Source organism: Xenopus tropicalis, chromosome 4, assembly GCF_000004195.4.
Source record: "Xenopus tropicalis strain Nigerian chromosome 4, UCB_Xtro_10.0, whole genome shotgun sequence".
Taxonomy (NCBI): Eukaryota; Metazoa; Chordata; class Amphibia; order Anura; family Pipidae; genus Xenopus; species Xenopus tropicalis.
Genome location: NC_030680.2, coordinates 6,274,929 through 6,296,019, shown reverse-complemented (window position 1 = coordinate 6,296,019; position 21,091 = coordinate 6,274,929). Strand labels below are relative to the sequence as shown.

The window sequence follows — 21,091 nt, the reverse complement described above, 5'->3', positions numbered from 1 at the left end:
ACAGGTGGGTACAGTGCCCAGCTTAAGTATGGGGAAGAGTATATATATATATATATATATATATATATATACATAGCAGTTAATCTCTTTCAGACAGGCTTCACCTCCATAAATGCTCACTAAGTTCCAGCTCACAACCTCCCCTACCCAGGCCCACTATCAGTAATTCTAAAGCCCCTTCTTAACTTTGGGCCTAGGTTTTTAAGGACTGGTAAACATGGTCGGCCAGGGGGGTGCAGGGCCCACTTGGGCTGCTGCCTCAGGGGCCCCTGCACCCCCCAAGGGCCCCCCCGCCGCTGCCTTCACATGCCCCCCACCATCCCCCGAGCATGTGTACCTTCAGAACGTTGGGGGAGCGCCTGGTGGGGATCTGGGCCAGTCCGACCCTGATGGCAAATTTCTAACCCGTCCATCAATATAAATTGACCATTAGAACATTCTCAGGGTTAGACCAAGCTGTGACCAATCAGAGAATTAAACCATTCGGGTTAGACCAACCTGGGGCCAATCAAAGCATTAGAACTTTCTCAGAGTTAGAATAACCTGCAACCAATCAAAGCATTAGAAAATTCACATGGTCAGACCAACCTGCAGCCAATCAAAGCATTAGAAAATTCTCAGGGTTAGACTAACTGCAACCAATCAACGAATTAGAACATTCTCAGGGTTAGACTGAACTGCAGCCAATCAAAGCATTAGAACATTCTCAGGGTTAGACTGAACTGCAACCAATCAACGAATTAGAACATTCTCAGGGTTAGACAGAACTGCAACCAATCAAAGCATTAGGACATTCCCAGGGTTAGACTAACCTGCAGCCAATCAGAACATTAGAACATTCCCAGGGTTAAACCAGCCTGCAACCAATCAAAGCATTAGAACATTCTCAGGGTTAGACCAAACTGCAGCCAATCAGAACATTAGAACATTCCCAGGGTTAAACCAGCCTGCAACCAATCAAAGCATTATAACATTCCCAGGGTTAGACTAACCTGCAACCAATCAAAGCATTTAAACATGTCCAGGGTTAGACCAACCTGTAGCCAATCAGAACATTAGAATATTCTCGGGGTTAAACCAACCTGCAGCCAATCCAGGCATTATAACATTCCCAGGGTAAGACCAACCTGCAGCCAATCAGAGCACTAGAACATTCTCAGGGTTAGACCAACCTGCAGCCAATCAGAGCCGCTGCTGGCTGCCAACCCCAATAAGAGCAGCAGCACAAAGTATTAAAGCTCCATTCATCCTCCCAACTTGTTTCCCCCCGAAGCCAAGAAGCGCTTAACGGATTATTCTGTTTTGCTCCTTCTCTCTCGGAGCCGGACGCCGCTTATCCCCCCGCCAGGGGGTCCGACCGAGAGAGCTCAGCAGAGAATCGACTCAACCGGCCCATGAAAGGCAATTACTTGTGTCTGAGTGAATGGAGATGGTGCCCCCCCCCCCCCCAGTGCTTTATTCTGGGGCTGAAGGAAATATATCAATATAATAATAATATAAGTCGGATAATTCTGAAAGTTCTGCTCCAAAGACAAACAGGCTGAGCCCTGCGAGCCAAACTGGCAGCGGAACAAACAGAGCGCTAGCTCCCGAGCTTCTCCTATAAACACACCGGCCTCTGGGAACAGATGACACAGCTGATAAATTAACTTACTGACAGAGGGGTCCCCCCCCCCCCCCCCGACTCAAGTGCCCTTCCTGGATTCTGATTGGCTAAATTCCCCGTCACCCAATCAAAATGCCGGCATAGAATTTCCATTATTGGAAGCAAAATCAGGTTCCAAAATGAAAAAGTCTTTATGATGAAAATATTATGTAAGAGCCGCGTCTGTGCAGTGTTTCCTTCTACACGTCTGTGTTTGTGTATAAAAACTTTACTTCAATAGTATAAATTGGGTCACTGGCAGGGTCAGACTGGGCCACCGGAACACCGGGAAAAATCCTGGTGGGCCCCAGCCCTAATGGGCCCCGGTGGCCCAGTCCGACCCTTGCCAGCGCTCCCCCCAACACATTATATTTACACGCGCTCAGGGGAGGAAGTTGGGCGGGGGGGCGGGGGTTTGGGGACGAGGCCACCAGGGGCACCTGCAGGGCTCCTGCACCCCCCAGTCCGACCCTGGTTACTGGGGCTCCATTGGCAGTGGCCAAGAAGCAGACCCATCTTACATACCCCTATTACATACCCCTATTACATACCCCTATTACATGCCCCTATTACATGCCCCTATTACATACCCCTATTACATGCCCCTATTACATGCCCCTATTACATGCCCCTATTACATACCCCTATTACATGCCCCTATTACATGCCCCTATTACATACCCCTATTACATGCCCCTATTACATGCCCCTATTACATACCCCTAAACATACCCCTATACATACCCCTATACATACCCCTATACATACCCCTATTACATACCCCTATTACATACCCCTATACATACCCCTATTACATACCCCTATTACATACCCCTATACATACCCCTATTACATACCCCTATACATGCCCCTATACATACCCCTATTACATACCCCTATACATACCCCTATTACATACCCCTATTACATACCCCTATACATACCCCTATTACATACCCCTATTACATACCCCTATACATACCCCTATTACACCCTTTTACACAGGGGACATATTGTATGAAAAGCAATATTGTACCAATAAATTGTATTCATCTAAACATAGAAGGAACGGGCTTTAAAAAGCAGAATTGGGGCTGATTTATTGACAATTCCTCCAAAAAGCCCACTAGCCCCGCCCATCTTTTCCACTTCCTGCTGCCTCCTTTCCCAGGCCGTGCAGGGGGGCCGCCGGTGGCACTGTAGGATAGGAACCAATCAGCAACTAGGCTGACCTGATTATCCCCCTCCTACTGTGCTTCTGGCAGGGACTGTTAGGACACGCCCATCCCTCATTTAAAACACGGACAGGGACCTGAGAGGACCTATAGGGAGCTCCAATAAAGGGGTCATTGTTCATTTATCCTATATGTCTCTATACTACATGCTACAACCCACCAATACCTCATCCATAAACCACAGTTCCCATCCACTTCACAACCTTTACGTCTTTTGGGGTCCCAGGACTAGTGTACCCCCCCGTACCCCCCAACAGATACATTTACATTACAAGCAACTGAAAAGCCTATCCACCTAGTTGTGCAGGTTCACTTTCCGTATGCGAGAGATAGTTCCAGGCTACATTCATTGGTCACATTAATAAAGGTTTTTCCTTCAGAAGCTTGGGAGATGCTATCAAATAAGTTTTGACCAAGAAAGACCAAAGAAAGACTTTATAGAATAGAAAAAGGCGGAGGAACCTTAACACAACGGGCGGGGAAGATACAATACAGAGTAATGGGTATTACCTTGGTGCCTATGCACGCTTTGCCTTTCTTGTACTCCTTCTGCCCATGTTTCTTATCCAGCTTGTTCCACAAGGCTTTGGCTTTCCAACTGGTGACTTTGGACTTCAGCTTGGCGTAGAAGTGCCGGTGGTCCTGAGGGTCTAGCTCCAGCTGGCGAGTGAGAATGTTGAAGGCTTGAAGGGTTCCTTTACACGTGGTGGCCTGGATGAAGTTCTCAAACAGTTGGCCGGATCGGCCGTGCTTGTCGTCGCCATTTTCTCCCATGTTGCTTGAGAAGATCCTCGAGCTGAGCTTGGACGCCGACTACCTGGCTTTGCGGGTCACTCGCTTCTCATTTCTATGTGACGGCTGGAAAGAAAGAGAGAGAGATCATGAAGAGACATCTCCGGAGTGCCAAGGGTTTGCTCCAAGCTCCAAGCTTTGCTCAGATGCCACCAAACTTACTTCAAGACCAGGAGAAGACTGAGGTGGCCACACCAACTACTCCCTCTCACACCAACTACTCCCTCTCTATTATCCCTCAAATGTCACATATGAAGAGACATCTCCTGAGTGCCAAGTGTTTGCTCCAAGCCCTAAACGTTGCTCAGATGCCACCAAACTTCCGTCCAGACCAGAAGACTGAGGTGGCCACACCAACTGCTCCCTCTCACATCAACTACTCCCTCTCTATTATTCCTCAAATGTCACATATGAAGAGACATCTCCTGAGTGCCAAGTGTTTGCTCCAAGCCCCAAGCTTTGCTCAGATGCCACCAAACTTCCGTCCAGACGAGGAGAAGACTGAGGTGGTCTCACCAACTACTTCCTCTCTATTATCCCTCAAATGTCACATATTTATCACCCAATATTCTCTACAGGCAGCAACACATTTTATCCATGAACACTAGGGGTGCTGTTGCTTTGCCCTCTGTAGAGACTACCTTTGCCCATATATCTACTTATCTAATTTCCAATTTTCCATACTTCTATTATTGGCCCATAGGCTTATGACCACTTCCTGCCACACTTTAATATAGTGTTTAGTTAGGGGCAGATTTTCCAATTTGGCCAGTTGCTGACCCAGCCCGATGTGCTCCAGGGAGCCTGGGGTCAAAAGGCCCAGTATGTGTTCTGCCCTAGAGGGACAGCACCCCAGTGAAGTTGGGGAGCAGGGACCCTGAGAATAAGGCTTTAGGGCAAAGACAGGTGGGGCGATTAGTCGCTGTGACTTTTAAGAAACTTCCAATCAGTCACAATGCCTATCGTGCCAGCTAGCCTCCATGTAAAATGGAGGATTATTTGTTAGGCGATTGGTCGCCACGACTAATTGCCTTGTCTGTCTTTGCCCATAATCAGAGAGAGGTTATTATTTGCTATAGCAGTTTCTAGGAAAGTGAGATTAATAGTTCTAGTTAATAAGAGCAGCCTGAGCTCCAACCAGGATTGATAGCAGGGAGTATCTCTCCCTTAGGCTCTGCTTGGCTAAGCAGGGTCGGACTGGGGGGTGCAGGGCCCACCGGGGCTTCCACCCTGTGGCTAAGTGAGGGGGCCGCAGTACTGACAAGGGATTCAGGCTTAGTCTTCTCCTTGATCTATGTCTGTTATTATATTATATATTGCCTCTGTGGCTCTAAGAGTATCTGCTATACCTGTTGTCTTGGACAATAAACCAGTTCTGTTTGAGTTGCACACAGCATGAGTAAGTTGTAGTTGCACTACACCTCCCCTTCAATCCTTCCACATAGTGAAGGCCCATCCTTGGGTGACCAACGGTCTATTTCAACCTAGCTGGACAGGTCTTTACTAGCCAAGATGGGGGTTACACTGAAATCTGTATTTTCTTTCACTGTGCAAACAGCAGTTTTGGGGGTGAAGTTCCCCTTTAAACTGGAAGTTGCACTGGACTGTGGGAAAGAGAAGCTGCTCCGCACCTGTCCGACCCCGAGGGATGTGGGGCAGTCGCTCTGTTATTAGAGCTGTTCCCGGTAACTTCGTGTTCATCCAAAAAGGAACAAAAATAACACATTTTGCTTCCTCCCGGCGCTCCTGCTCCAAACCACAGTCGGACCCTCCTAGCGACTCCCACCCTGCTCGCTTTCCCTGCCCTGTTATTTGCCTGGGACCGGCATTTTTGGGTGATTACAGTCGCAGCCGTCCTCAGGGGGACCCCGCAATCTGCGGCTTTCCGTCCCATGGAAACACTTTCCCTCTCGGAACAGAACTGGGAGTTTCTCTCTCCTATAATCACTGGGATACATTGTAGCAAACACTTCCCATGTAGAAATATCCAGAAAGATTCTTTTATCCCAAAACTTCTTTTAATTGATATTTCTGACTAGTTATTATTATTAACATTTATTTATAAAGCGCCAACATATCCCGCAGCGCTGTACAATAAGTGGGTTTCATACATTGGGCATACAGAGTAACATATACAGCAATCAGTAACCGATACAGGAGGGGAAGGGAGCCCTGCCCAAAAGAGCTTACACTCTACAAGGAGTAACATATAAAGCAATCAGTAACCGATACAGGAGGGGAAGGGAGCCCTGCCCAAAAGAGCTTACACTCTACAAGGAGTAGCATATAAAGCAATCAATAACCGATACAAGAGGGGAAGAGAGCCCTGCCCAAAAGAGCTTACACTCTACAAGGAGTAACATATAAAGCAATCAGTAACCGATACAAGAGGGGAAGAGAGCCCTGCCCAAAAGAGCTTACACTCTACAAGGAGTAACATATAAAGCAATCAGTAACCGATACAAGAGGTGAAGAGAGCCCTGCCCAAAAGAGCTTACACTCTACAAGGAGAAAGGGTTGAGACACAAGGTGTGGGAATGGGCATGAGCAGAGTTGTGAGAGGTGTCAGACTAGTGTTGGGCAACTCTGTCACAATCAGCAGACTCTGCAACTGGAGGGGGGCCCCAAACAGGGTCGGAGTGGGGGGTAAAGGGCCCACTGGGACCCTGCAGGTACCCCCGCCGGCCACGTCCCCTAACCCCGCACCCCCCACAGGGGCCCCCCTAACCGCCCTCGCAGGGCCCCCCACCCAATGTCCTCACCTGAGCACGTACGTTTAACGGCAAGGGTCGGGTCTGGGCCGCCGGGGCCCACTAGAGCCGGAGCCCACCAGGATTTTTCCCGGCGACCCAGTCCGACCCTGGCCCCAAATAGGGCCCACTAGTACCCTCTCCTGCCTGCACCCATGTTGTTGGATCCAGGCCCAACATTATTAAACATGGGGCCCTATACTAAGTGAGCAGATTATTGGCCCACCCATCACACTGGGGCCCCTGGGTGGTGGCCACCATTAAAAAAAAGCCACCCTAACCCACCTAGGCCCCAATTATGCCCAAACACCACCCATGACCCAACAACCCTTGCCAACTAACCCGTCAGCCAGAGTCGGACTGGGGGGTGCAGGGCCCACCGGGGCTCCTGCCGGCTGCGTCCCCCCCCCCCGCAGGGTCCCCCACCCTACTTTTCTCCCCTAAGCGTGCGTAAATTTAATGCGTATGGGGAAGAATGGTCAGGCAGAGGGAGGGCCGGCAAGGGTCGGGTCTGGGATTTTTCCATCCGCCAGGGCCCAGTCTGACCCGGCCCTCAGCCCCCCCACTTCTGTGACCCATAATCACTCCTTTCGACCTTGGCCCACAGAGACCCTGACTTCAGTACCCCCTGTACCCTCCTACTGATCTAATCATCATCATTTTTGGTGCGGGACAGTCCACAGTAAATGGTGTGGATGGGGGGGGTCACAATGGACAAAAAAAGTTGCGGCAAAAAACGTCCATATGGGGGTGATGTAATAAGTTTGCCCAGGTGCAGTAACCCATAGCAACCAATCAGCAGGCAGCATTTACTGGTCACCTGTTTAAAAGCCTTCACCTACCCACATTAGGAAAAAACTGCTTCTGGCTCCCCCTTTCCTTCCCATGTGTCAAACAGAACCAAGTTTTTTCCATTAAATGGACTGAATAACACGAGTGAATCCGACCATTAAAGGCAATTAAATAAAACAAACACATTCAGGATTAGTGCAAAAGCTCTTATTAAAGGAATTCAACTCCGAGCTGAACCCTCACAAGCACGGGGCCCCCACCCAGCACCCAAGCGCCGGCACAGACAGGCATTATACAGGCAGCATTAGGTACCTACCTAGTGCTACCAACCCCTATTTCTGTAGGGAAATGAGAGTAGAGCAGGCAGTAACCCTTCCAACACTTTCCCCTGTCTCTGCCCCTATATATTAGGTACCTACCTAGTGCTACCAACCCCTATTTCTGTAGGGAAATGAGAGTAGAGCAGGCAGTAACCCTTCCAACACTTTCCCCTGTCTCTGCCCCTATATATTAGGTACCTACCTAGTGCTACCAACCCCTATTTCTGTAGGGAAATGAGAGCAGGGCAGGCAGTAACCCTTCCAACACTTTCCCCTGTCTCTGCCCCTATATATTAGGTACCTACCTAGTGCTACCAACCCCTATTTCTGTAGGGAAATGAGAGCAGGGCAGGCAGTAACCCTTCCAACACTTTCCCCTGTCTCTGCCCCTATATATTAGGTACCTACCTAGTGCTACCAACCCCTATTTCTGTAGGGAAATGAGAGCAAGGCAGGCAGTAACCCTTCCAACACTGGGCTGAGTGCAGATCTATCACATATATTTACAGTCGGTGACGTGTGTGTAACAGACAAACAAAGCCCTGCCTAAGTTGAAGTGAAAGTCACAATACAGTGAGTGAGTAAATGCAGAGGCAGCTGAGTGTAAGCCTCAGTACATGCATGAATTGATGTGTATACAGTAGGCGCATGAATGGACCCACAGGGCGTAAATGAGTCGCTAATTAAGCGCAACTGAATTCCCTGGCACAGTAATAATTGTCTCAAAACACAGGGCTGCTGTAAAGCTTGTGACAGAAAGCAGCTCTATACACTGGGTGACTCCGGTGCAGCCTGCGGCCCACCTTTGGCAGGGAGAGATATGGTATTATACCCCAGTTTGTGGTTTTAATACTTGGGGCAGCTGGGGGGTTGCAACGAGACATTCCCTTACTCACTAACTACAGCTGAGAATGCTGGGAATTGTAGTCACACCGCCACTAAGGACTAAGGACGCCCAATTTGCGATTGGTCTTCATTTTTTATTATTTGTAGTTTTTTAAGTTATTTCATTTTCAGTTCAGAAGCTCTGCAGTTTGGAGTTTCAGCAGCTATCTGGTTGCTAGGGTCCAAGTTACCTTAGCAACCAGGGTGAGGTTTAGATGAGAGACTGGAATATGAATAGGAGTGGGGGTTAAATAGTAAAGAAAGTTACAAAAAGTAACAATAACAATAAAACTGGAGCCTCACAGAGCAATAGGGTTTGGCTGCCGGGGTCAGTGACCCCCATTTGAAAGCTGCAAAGAGTTGGAAGAATTAAAAAACTATAAGAAATAAATAATGAAGACCAATTGAAAAACTGCTTAGAATTGGCCATTCTATAACATACTAACAGTTAATGTAGGTGAACCCAACAAAGAATGAGAATTTTGCCCAGGGTGTGGGTTCCCCTGGCATTGCCAAGGCAAGGGCCTGGCACAATTCCCTGGCACAATCCCAGTAGATACGGTTAATCGGTGCCAATGAATCTCCCGGCCCTGGGGTGTCAGAGTGTTCCCCGCGCTGCTCTCGTTCCGTAGGAATAATCCCACAACCTGCAGGGAACATTCTGTGCTCAAGGTAAGGGCCCCCCTTATAGGAACCCTCCAGCCTCCTCCTAATTCCACTCATTCTGCCCGGCCGGAACCGCTGCTTTTATTTCTTGTTGAGTCAGATACAGTTTCTCATAATATTGCTCTGCGCCGAGGTCACGTCCTCACTGTGCTCCCCTTATCTTTATTATCATGCCCTGAGCCAATCAGCACGGCCGAGCCGTTCCCCCGCAGTTACCCCTATGCAGGGCTCCGTATCTACATCCCCTTAGTATATCTGCTCTGAGCCAAACAACATTAGTTTATCATCAGAGATAAAATCGCAAAAGGAAACAGTTACGGCAGAAAAGGGGGCTGTTCCTGCTGAATTGTGCTTAGTACAGGGGAATCCCTATGTGCCATAGTTTTATGGTATCTCTCTGTACAGGCTATGGGCAAACTTAGGGGGCTGTTCCTGCTGAATTGTGCTTAGTACAGGGGAATCCCTATGTGCCATAGTTTTATGGTATCTCTCTGTACAGGCTATGGGCAAACTTAGGGGGCTGTTCCTGCTGAATTGTGCTTAATACAGGGGAATCCCTATGTGCCATAGTTTTATGGTATCTCTCTGTACAGGCTATGAGCAAACTTAGGGGGCTGTTCCTGCTGAATTGTGCTTAGTACAGGGGAATCCCTATGTGCCATAGTTTTATGGTATCTCTCTGTACAGGCTATGGGCAAACTTAGGGGGCTGTTCCTGCTGAATTGTGCTTAGTACAGGGGAATCCCTTGTAGATTGTAAGCTCTTTTGGGCAGGGCCCTCTTCACCTCTTGTATCGGTTACTGATTGCTTTATATGTTACTCTGTATGTCCAATGTATGTAACCCACTTATTGTACAGCGCTGCGGAATATGTTGGCGCTTTATAAATAAATGTTAATGTAATGTAATGTGCCATAGTTTTATGGTATCTCTCTGTACAGGCTATGAGCAAACTTAGGGGGCTGTTCCTGCTGAATTGTGCTTAGTACAGGGGAATCCCTATGTGCCATAGTTTTATGGTATCTCTCTGTACAGGCTATGAGCAAACTTAGGGGGCTGTTCCTGCTGAATTGTGCTTAGTACAGGGGAATACTTATACTTTAAAACTAACAATAGCCCTTTGCAGGCCAAGCCTTGGGTGGTTATCAGCTTATTAACCCTTCCCATTACTGAAGGGTGAACTGGGTGTCTCCACCCTGACGTGTAACACTGCCTCTGTGACTGCTGAGTGAGATTAAAGGCAAAGCTATGGGATGGTTACCTGGTGGACTTGGACCTACCACTCCCTCTTTCTCAGTATTATTTCTCAGTATTATTTCTCAGTATTATTCTCAGTATTATTTCTCAGTATTATTCTCAGTATTATTCTCAGTATTATTCTCAGTATTATTCTCAGTAATGACACTATTTCAAACTGAAAGTGAACATGTATCCCCCAATGGACCCCAGTGAGGTTGATAAAAGTCCCACAAGCACCCAGAGCAATCCAACTGGGGGGGGGGGGGGGGGGGGCTGTAAATTAGGCTGCTGGCTGTTGCAAGTAATACAGCAGCCCCTGCCATACCACAACAAAAAAGCAAATCATTAGTTGGATTCTCACTTGCCCTTTAACTCTGACTCCTCTGCTTTATGGCCCTACACTAGCTGCCATACTCTCTAATGCAGGGGCCGTACCATTATATAGTATAGGGAGGGGCCATACTCTCTAATGCAGGGGCCGTACCATTATATAGTATAGGGAGGGGCCATACTCTCTAATGCAGGGGCCGTACCATTATATAGTATAGGGAGGGGCCATACTCTCTAATGCAGGGGCCGTACCATTATATACTATAGGGAGGGGCCATACTCTCTAATGCAGGGGCCGTACCATTATATAGTATAGGGAGGGGCCATACTCTCTAATGCAGGGGCTGTACCATTATATACTATAGGGAGGGGCCATACTCTCTAATGCAGGGGCCGTACCAATAGGGAGGGGCCATACTCTCTAATGCAGGGGCCGTACCATTACATAGTATAGGGAGGGGCCATACTCTCTAATGCAGAGGCCGTACCATTATATAGTATAGGGAGGGGCCATACTCTCTAATGCAGGGGCCGTACCATTATATAGTATAGGGAGGGGCCAAACTCTCTAATGCAGGGGCCGTATCATTATATAGTATAGGGAGGGGCCATACTCTCTAATGCAGGGGCCGTACCATTATATAGTATAGGGAGGGGTGATGGCAGGAACATAGCAGGGCAGAGAATGAATCTATGGGTGGTGGCACAGACTATACATCAACACACAGTAAGGAAAATTATAATTATTTCCATGATAACAGGTTTCTGTGCATTAAAGGGGTGGGTTAACCTTTAGTATGTTCTAGAATGGCCAGTTCTAAGCAACTTTTAAATTGGTCTTCATTATTTATATTTTATAGTTTTTGAATAATTTACCTTCTTCTTCCAACTCTTTGCAGCTTTCAAATGGGGGTCACTGACCCCGGCAGCCAAACCCTATTGCTCTGTGAGGCTCCAGTTTTTTATTATTGTTACTTTTTATAACTTCTTTTCTATTCAGGCCCCTCTCCTATAAATATACCAGCCTCTCATTCAAACTACTCCCTGGTTGCTAAGGTAATTTGAACCCTAGTAACCTGATACCCCCACAACCCTGCTGAACAAAAATGTAATTCAAAAAAACTACAAATAATAAAAAATGACGACAAATTGGAAATTGTCTCAGAATATTATTCTCTACATTACACTAAAACTTAACCCAAAGGTGACCAACCCCTTTAGCAATATGGTAGCTCCTCCCCCTATATATAAATACACACATACAGAGTAGGAATGTGCCTTATACCCTTATAATATACAGTTGGGTCATTTCCCTATTGAGTGCTTTATATGTTACTCTGTATGCCCAATGTATGTAACCCACTTATTGTACAGCGCTGCGGGATATGTTGGCGCTTTATAAATAAATGGTAATAATAATAATTTCCCTATGGGACCAAACTATAAATTATATCCTTAGGCGCTTTTTGATGTCATTTATATAACTGGAGCTTAGTGATGTCATTTCTGTCACATGACTCGGAGTTCCATGACCTCTATAATATCCTTATATTCTACAATGGGGGGTACTTTATTCACCATATATCTGATTCACCCCCAGTGTCAATCAATTGTTTCCTGGTTTCTCGATACAATGTATCACACATCTAAACACAAAGGTTCCATGATCACCTCGCGCCCCCCCCCCCCCCCCCGGAATCCTCCATTTTGGTACCAACCGGCGGGCTCCAAACTACAAGCCTCTTTTTCTTTCTTTATACAATAATTTATCATCAGGCAAGTATTTGGCACTGCACCTTATTAAAAACAGACTATTTTTCTGTCTCTGCCTCAGAAAATTGTACTTTTCCAGGAAACTGCCCAGACTGATCGAATTTGGCCATGTATGGGTCTCCCAAGCAGGCGCGGCCCATCGGGCACCTAGGCGGTTGCAGCTATCAGACTGTTGGAATGCCAGACATCTGAAGCATCTGAAACTTTTTTTGGACAAGTGCAACTCTGCCCCCCCCCCCCCAACACAGTCATTAAAGCTCCTAAACATAGTAAGTGGGGGGGGGGGCAGGCTGAGTGCTTTGCCCTCTTAATGTATCATTGCACAATCAGCACATTGCACAATTCTGCCTTTTGGGTTAATGACTGGAGGAGCGCAATACATAAACTGTAATTGGATGTTAATTAAAGGGTAAATGTACCAAACAATGGATGATACAATAGCATAGGCTAATCTCACAATATATACCGCAGGGTCGGACTGGGGGGTCGGACCCAGGTGCCCCCACACCCCACAAAGAGGCCCCCGTCATGGCCCCCACATCTCCCAAGGGACCCCCACCTACCAACCCAACCCTCTCCCCCAAGAGCTTGTATAATATAGTTACTTTTGGGTACGCCAGGGGAAAGAAACAGCAGCCATTGGGAGTTCCAGGGTCGGGTCCCAACCAGGTTGTTTCCCCGTGCCCTGTCAGCCCGGTCCGACCCTGATATACAGGTATGGGATCCCTTATCCGGAAACCCGTTATCCAGAAAGCTCCGAATTATGGAAAGCCTGTCTCCCATAGACTCTATTTTAATCAATTCAGAATTTTAAAACTGATTTCCCTTTTCTCTGTAATAATAAAACAGTGCCTGTACTTGATCCCAACTAAGATATAATTACCCCTTATTGGGGCAGAACAGCCCTATTGGGTTTATTTCATGGTTAAATGATTCCCTTTTCTCTGTAATAATAAAACAGTACCTGTACTTGATCCCAACTAAGATATAATTACCCCTTATTGGGGCAGAACAGCCCTATTGGGTTTATTTCATGGTTAAATGATTCCCTTTTCTCTGTAATAATAAAACAGTACCTGTACTTGATCCCAACTAAGATATAATTACCCCTTATTGGGGCAGAACAGCCCTATTGGGTTTATTTAATGGTTAAATGATTCCCTTTTCTCTGTAATAATAAAACAGTACCTGTACTTGATCCCAACTAAGATATAATTACCCCTTATTGGGGCAGAACAGCCCTATTGGGTTTATTTAATGGTTAAATGATTCCCTTTTCTCTGTAATAATAAAACAGTACCTGTACTTGATCCCAACTAAGATATAATTACCCCTTATTGGGGCAGAACAGCCCTATTGGGTTTATTTAATGGTTAAATGATTCCCTTTTCTCTGTAATAATAAAACAGTACCTGTACTTGATCCCAACTAAGATATAATTACCCCTTATTGGGGGCAGAACAGCCCTATTGGGTTTATTTAATGGTTAAATGATTCCCTTTTCTCTGTAATAATAAAACAGTACCTGTACTTGATCCCAACTAAGATATAATTACCCCTTATTGGGGGCAGAACAATCCTATTGGGTTAAATTAATGTTTTATGTATTTTTTAGTAGACTTAAGGTATGGAGATCTAAATTACGGAAAAACCCCTTATCCGGAATACCCTTGGTCCCGAGCATTCTGGATAACGGGTCCTATACCTGTACCATCAATTCAGTAGTTTCAGGGAGCGCACAGGACTCGCTCTTATTCCATGAGAGGAAGCAGCAGCCGTATCATTTTATATTGGAGCACATCGCTCTGAGTCTCCCAAGGCTGCCATTCATCCTCATTAGTCTCCCACAGACTGTCTCTCAGCACAAGAATCCAAAGGAACCACGAGGGCCCCTGGGGATAATCTCTGGCCAAGGTGAGACCCATAATGAGAACAAAAGGTGAACTGGTCAGGGGCTCCAAGAATTTACTGCTACTTAATAGAGATGCATGTTCCCTGCATTATGATAGCTAGAATCTCAGCCATAAAGCAGGGCAGGACTGCTGCTTACAATGGGGGGATCAGATAGGATCTGTGCCACTGTGACAGAATGCTCTGTTATACAGATAGCTAGAATCTCAGCCATAAAGCAGGGCAGGACTGCTGCTTACAATGGGGGGATCAGATAGGATCTGTGCCACTGTGACAGAATGCTCTGTTATACAGATAGCTAGAATCTCAGCCATAAAGCAGGGCAGGACTGCTGCTTACAATGGGGGGATCAGATAGGATCTGTGCCACTGTGACAGAATGCTCTGTTATACAGATAGCTAGAATCTCAGCCATAAAGCAGGGCAGGACTGCTGCTTACAATGGGGGGATCAGATAGGATCTGTGTCACTGTGACAGAATGCTCTGTTATACAGATAGCTAGAATCTCAGCCATAAAGCAGGGCAGGACTGCTGCTTACAATGGGGGGATCAGATAGGATCTGTGCCACTGTGACAGAATGCTCTGTTATACAGATAGCTAGAATCTCAGCCATAAAGCAGGGCAGGACTGCTGCTTACAATGGGGGGATCAGATAGGATCTGTGCCACTGTGACAGAATGCTCTGTTATACAGCTAGCTAGAATCTCAGCCATAAAGCAGGGCAGGACTGCTGCTTACAATGGGGGGATCAGATAGGATCTGTGCCACTGTGACAGAATGCTCTGTTATACAGATAGCTAGAATCTCAGCCATAAAGCAGGGCAGGACTGCTGCTTACAATGGGGGGATCAGATAGGATCTGTGCCACTGTGACAGAATGCTCTGTTATACAGATAGCTAGAATCTCAGCCATAAAGCAGGGCAGGACTGCTGCTTACAATGGGGGGATCAGATAGGATCTGTGCCACTGTGACAGAATGCTCTGTTATACAGATAGCTAGAATCTCAGCCATAAAGCAGGGCAGGACTGCTGCTTACAATGGGGGGGATCAGATAGGATCTGTGCCACTGTGACAGAATGCTCTGTTATACAGATAGCTAGAATCTCAGCCATAAAGCAGGGCAGGACTGCTGCTTACAATGGGGGGGATCAGATAGGATCTGTGCCCCTGTGACAGAATGCTCTGTTATACAGATAGCTAGAATCTCAGCCATAAAGCAGGGCAGGACTGCTGCTTACAATGGGGGGATCAGATAGGATCTGTGCCACTGTGACAGAATGCTCTGTTATACAGATAGCTAGAATCTCAGCCATAAAGCAGGGCAGGACTGCTGCTTACAATGGGGGGATCAGATAGGATCTGTACCACTGTGACAGAATGCTCTGTTATACAGATAGCTAGAATCTCAGCCATAAAGCAGGGCAGGACTGCTGCTTACAATGGGGGGATCAGATAGGATCTGTGCCACTGTGACAGAATGCTCTGTTATACAGATAGCTAGAATCTCAGCCATAAAGCAGGGCAGGACTGCTGCTTACAATGGGGGATCATATAGGATCTGTGCCACTGTGACAGAATGCTCTGTTATACAGATAGCTAGAATCTCAGCCATAAAGCAGGGCAGGACTGCTGCTTACAATGGGGGGATCAGATAGGATCTGTGCCACTGTGCCAGCCCATCTCAGTTACACTAGTGCAGTACATATAGGGAGGGATTTGTTGCTGGATTCAGGCTCTGGACACTGTCCTTGGGAATCCTGAGAATATTCACACAGACGAGATTTATTTTGGCAATAACGTTCCCTTTACAATGTGTCCAAACTATTAAATTGAGCAAAATATTCTCACACTGTATAATCTCACGGCCATGTTAAAGAGCAGAGATGCCGTCTCCAGGACTGAACTACAATTCCCAGGATCCTCACTGCCAAACAACTGAAATGCACAACTGTACAGCACTGAGTGGGGCAGCCTAGGGGCAGAAGGATCAACCTGAGGGCAAATCCACTTGATCCCACCAACTGTGGGAGGAGAAGGTGTTTAACCAGATTGTCCTTCCCAGGTAAATCCCCTTGTATAATGATCTTGTCCTAGAGAAACTGGCAGCAAAGGGACAGGGTGGGATTCACTATCCTATTATCTCTCTATAAGCCAACTAAGCTGCTCCCAGGATGAGGGTGGGGTCATGTGATTAGTCTCGCAAACGCCATTGTTGTGTTTGGAGCTAATTTATTTGCGATGCCAAGAAAGGCAGTATAAAGGCCAAGCTGATGTAGGTATTTGTGTTATATAAAATCCCAATAGAGTAATTAGGGCTGCTGGGAGTTTTGGAGAGGCAGGGGGATGGGGAATTTAGGGGGTTGTGAGGGTCAAGACTCCCCCCACCCTTTTATTTTTAAATTTAACCTCTTTATTGTTTCTGGATTAAAGGGGTAGTTCACCTTTAAATTAACTTTTATGATGTAGAGCTATTCTGAGATAACTTGCAATTGGATTTAATTTTCTATTACTTTTGCATTATTTAGATTTTTGTTCCGTATCTGGTTGCTAGGGTCTACTTTTACCTAGCAACCAGGTAGCCGTTTCTGTGAAAGAAAAGAATATGAATAGATGGCCTACATAGAAAGATAAGTAGTAAAAAGTAACAATAACAATAACATTTTAGCCTCAGAGAGCAGTTTTTTTTTTTACTGCCGGGGTCAGTGACCCCCATTTAAAAACTGGAAAGAGAAAGGCAAATAATGAAAAAGCTATAACTTAAAGAAAGACTAGTTGAAAAGTTGCCATTCTATAACTACTAAAACTACTAAAAATGAACCTAAAGGTGAACCACCCTGTTCTGTGGCTTTCCGACGTGGTTGCTAGGGTCTTGCCCTAGCAACCCAGCAGTAGTTGGAACATGACTAGTAAAGAGTCGCTGACCCCAGGGGGCAACAAGGGACTAAATGTCACCTTAGAGAGTAGAGAGATCAAAAGAAAAATAAATCATTATTGACCACATCCCGCTAACAGTTAATTTCCACAGGTCCCGCCCATTTAGGTACAAGACTTAATTAACCCAAAGCTGGCAGGTCTCCAGCCTCAGAATATACCGTATAATTATTACTATAACTCACAGCAGTGCATGCTGGGACTGTCTGCAAAGGGTGTTTTCCCTCTAGAAAACTGCCTTTTGGGTTGCCACGGTGACCCACGGTGTGTCATAACCCTAAAATATGCAATAACCCTTGGTTGCCAATAGCAACGCTTTCGGCCAATCAGACTTGGATTTAAGCAGCCAACATGCCAAGTCTGCCCGACCCAAATCACCAAGTGGGTCTCCTTGTGAATCCGTCCTATTAAAAACCACTAACAGCAAGCCTTTCACTTCGACCAATCAGGGGCATTGTTACTGTGCCCAAGTCGGCCAGAGAAGACGTCACTTTTTTCCATTTTTAATCTTTCTTGTAAAACCCGAATATAGAAACTTCCTAAGAATAAAATCCGCATTCCCACAAGGCGCCGTGACCTCCTTTCTGCGCTGCTCTGCGGTATAGATTTTTGAACAAATTGGCCGGCCGATTGCACTGTATGCTGGAGGGGGGGGTTAACAGTCTGGATTCGGATCAGAACATTTACAGAAACTTTAAAGATGAATAAGAGAGATAAAGAGACACTGAGACCTGGAACTCCCAGTCCAACTGCTTCTATTGGGGCCCAAGGCTGCCAAACCCATCCCCAAAACCTTTTAGGGCGGTCAAAATCATGGTGACTCCTCCTCCCCAATATCTCATTCCCACACCAAGGGGGTAAATATGACGTTGCCCCTCCCATTGCTGCTATAACTGCCCCTACCCTTCTGGGAAGGTTCCCACTAGATGTTGGGACAGTGTTGCTGGGAGTTGCTCCCATTCAGCCACAAGGGCATTAGTGAGGTTGGGCAGTGATGTTGGGGATCAGGCTCACAGTCGGGGTTCCATCCCACAGGGGGTCAGTTGGGTTGCCCAACCCTACCTGCTATAACTGCCCCTACCCTTCTGGGAAGGTTCCCACTAGATGTTGGGACAGTGTTGCTGGGAGTTGCTCCCATTCAGCCACAAGGGCATTAGTGAGGTTGGGCAGTGATGTTGGGGATCAGGCTCACAGTCGGGGTTCCATCCCACAGGGGTTCAGTTGGGTTGCCCAACCCTACCTGCTATAACTGCCCCTACCCTTCTGGGAAGGTTCCCACTAGATGTTGGGACAGTGTTGCTGGGAGTTGCTCCCATTCAGCCACAAGGGCATTAGTGAGGTTGGGCAGTGATGTTGGGGATCAGGCTCACAGTCGGGGTTCCATCCCACAGGGGGTCAGTTGGGTTGCCCCTCCCCTTGCTGCTATAACTGCCCCTACCCTTCTGGGAAGGTTCCCACTAGATGTTGGGACAGTGTTGCTGGGAGTTGCTCCCATTCAGCCACAAGGGCATTAGTGAGGTTGGGCAGTGATGTTGGGGATCAGGCTTGGGGGGGGGGGGGGTAAATAAAATAAATTCAGGGTCCAATGCTGAAATAATGCGATTGTATAAACAGGATGAGACCCTGTGTATTGTGTTAGATTAAGGCCCAGACACGCTAAGAAGGCAATAATCTCTCGGGGTAAGGACTTTATCTCTCTCCAAGGAATCCATAACATTCATTTATTGAGAAAGGCTCCATTGTTTGTTCCCGGGTTCCCGGCAGCATTAGCGCCGCAGATTTGCCGCCCCCCCCCCGGAATACGCTCCGTACGGCTCGGCACAACGGAGATTTCCAAATCTCAAAGGAAACATAAATGTAGGAAAAGTCATTGGGAGCCCTTTCTGTGCTCTGGTTCCGACTCATGAATCAATGTAGCAAAAGCCTTTTATTTTCTCCAGGTCTATTAACCAGCTGGAATCTCTCTGGACTCAGAACCAGCAGGCAGACACTACTTTCAATAGCAATTACATTTACTATGAACGATGAAACCACAGAACAAGTTATATTTTCTATCAAAGGCAAAAGCTGTTTGGGCTAAGTTCCCCTTTAATTCTCTTCCCCAGCTGGGTGGCACACACACCGCACTGCACATTATTCCCACCACAGAGCTTATTTGATACAGTCTATAAAATTTTATATTCAGAAACTCAAAACACGTGGGAGAGCCTATCCGGGGCAACTCTGTCAGCGCTCGCCCCACCCTTGTCTTTTGGAACCGTTTTGGTTGCCGACTCCCTCGGTGACAATGTTTCTCGATTTTAGTGTTTGAAGTGCTAAAAAGTTCCAGATTTTTGGTTTCCAGCGTCGTTCCATGAATCTCACTCTTCTCATAAAGAGAATTTTAGACAAGAAGGGATGTTCTGTTTGCAATATGGCACCTCCTACCCATATGTATAAATACAAATATACAGAGAAGGAATGTTCTGGGCACACAATAAGCTGTACCCCCATACTGTATTGTCTAAGGGAAACACTATGGCACCCCCTACCCATATGTATAAATACAAATATACAGAGAAGGAATGTTCTGGGCACACAATTAGCTGTACCCCCATACTGTACTGTCTAAGGGAAACACTATGGCACCCCCTACCCTTATGTATAAATACAAATATACAGAGAAGGAATGTTCTGGGCACACAATAAGCTGTACCCCCATACTGTACTGTCTAAGGGAAACACTATGGCACCTCCTACCCATATGTATAAATACAAATATACAGAGAAGGAATGTTCTGGGCACACAATAAGCTGTACCCCCATACTGTACTGTCTAAGGGAAACACTATGGCACCCCCTACCCTTATGTATAAATACAAATATACAGAGAAGGAATGTTCTGGGCACACAATAAGCTGTACCCCATACTGTACTGTCTAAGGGAAACACTATGGCACCCCCTACCCATATGTATAAATACAAATATACAGAGAAGGAATGTTCTGGGCACACAATAAGCTGTACCCCCATACTGTACTGTCTAAGGGAAACACTATGGCACCTCCTACCCATATGTATAAATACAAATATACAGAGAAGGAATGTTCTGGGCACACAATAAGCTGTACCCCCATACTGTACTGTCTAAGGGAAACACTATGGCACCCCCTACCCATATGTATAAATACAAATATACAGAGAAGGAATGTTCTGGGCACACAATAAGCTGTACCCCCATACTGTACTGTCTAAGGGAAACACTATGGCACCTCCTACCCATATGTATAAATACAAATATACAGAGAAGGAATGTTCTGGGCACACAATAAGCTGTACCCCCATACTGTACTGTCTAAGGGAAACACTATGGCACCTCCTACCCATATGTATAAATACAAATATACAGAGAAGGAATGTTCTGGGCACACAATAAGCTGTACCCCCATACTGTACTGTCTAAGGGAAACACTATGGCACCTCCTACCCATATGTATAAATACAAATATACAGAGAAGGAATGTTCTGGGCACACAATAAGCTGTACCCCCATACTGTACTGTCTAAGGGAAACACTATGGCACCCCCTACCCATATGTATAAATACAAATATACAGAGAAGGAATGTTCTGGGCACACAATAAGCTGTACCCCCATACTGTACTGACTACTGTAAGTAGAACAAAGGGCCAGTACCCTGGGCAGATGAGCCAGGGAATGGATTAATTTTACATGAGTATTTGCTCAATGATGCAGAACTGGCCGATCTCAGATTACGCGCCGGTTGCTCATATGGAGTCACGTACATCTCTCCGCTCCCCGATTATCCCCATAGTCCCCC

At 46.5% G+C, this 21,091-nt stretch overlaps 1 protein-coding gene across 6 annotated transcripts in view; it reads right to left on the bottom strand.

Moving 5' to 3' along the window:
- mical2 (microtubule associated monooxygenase, calponin and LIM domain containing 2) overlaps positions 1–21,091 on the bottom strand; it is a 111,010-nt gene that overhangs the window by 80,417 nt on the left and 9,502 nt on the right. For all 6 annotated transcript variants that reach the window (XR_004222192.1, XM_031900402.1, XM_031900401.1 and 3 more), the window contains exon 2: positions 3,391–3,738. Coding sequence is in view for 5 of the 6 variants with exons in the window: in XM_031900402.1 (XP_031756262.1) it covers positions 3,391–3,654 (264 nt within the window). In the remaining variant the exon portion in view is untranslated. The remainder of the gene's footprint in view (positions 1–3,390; positions 3,739–21,091) is intronic.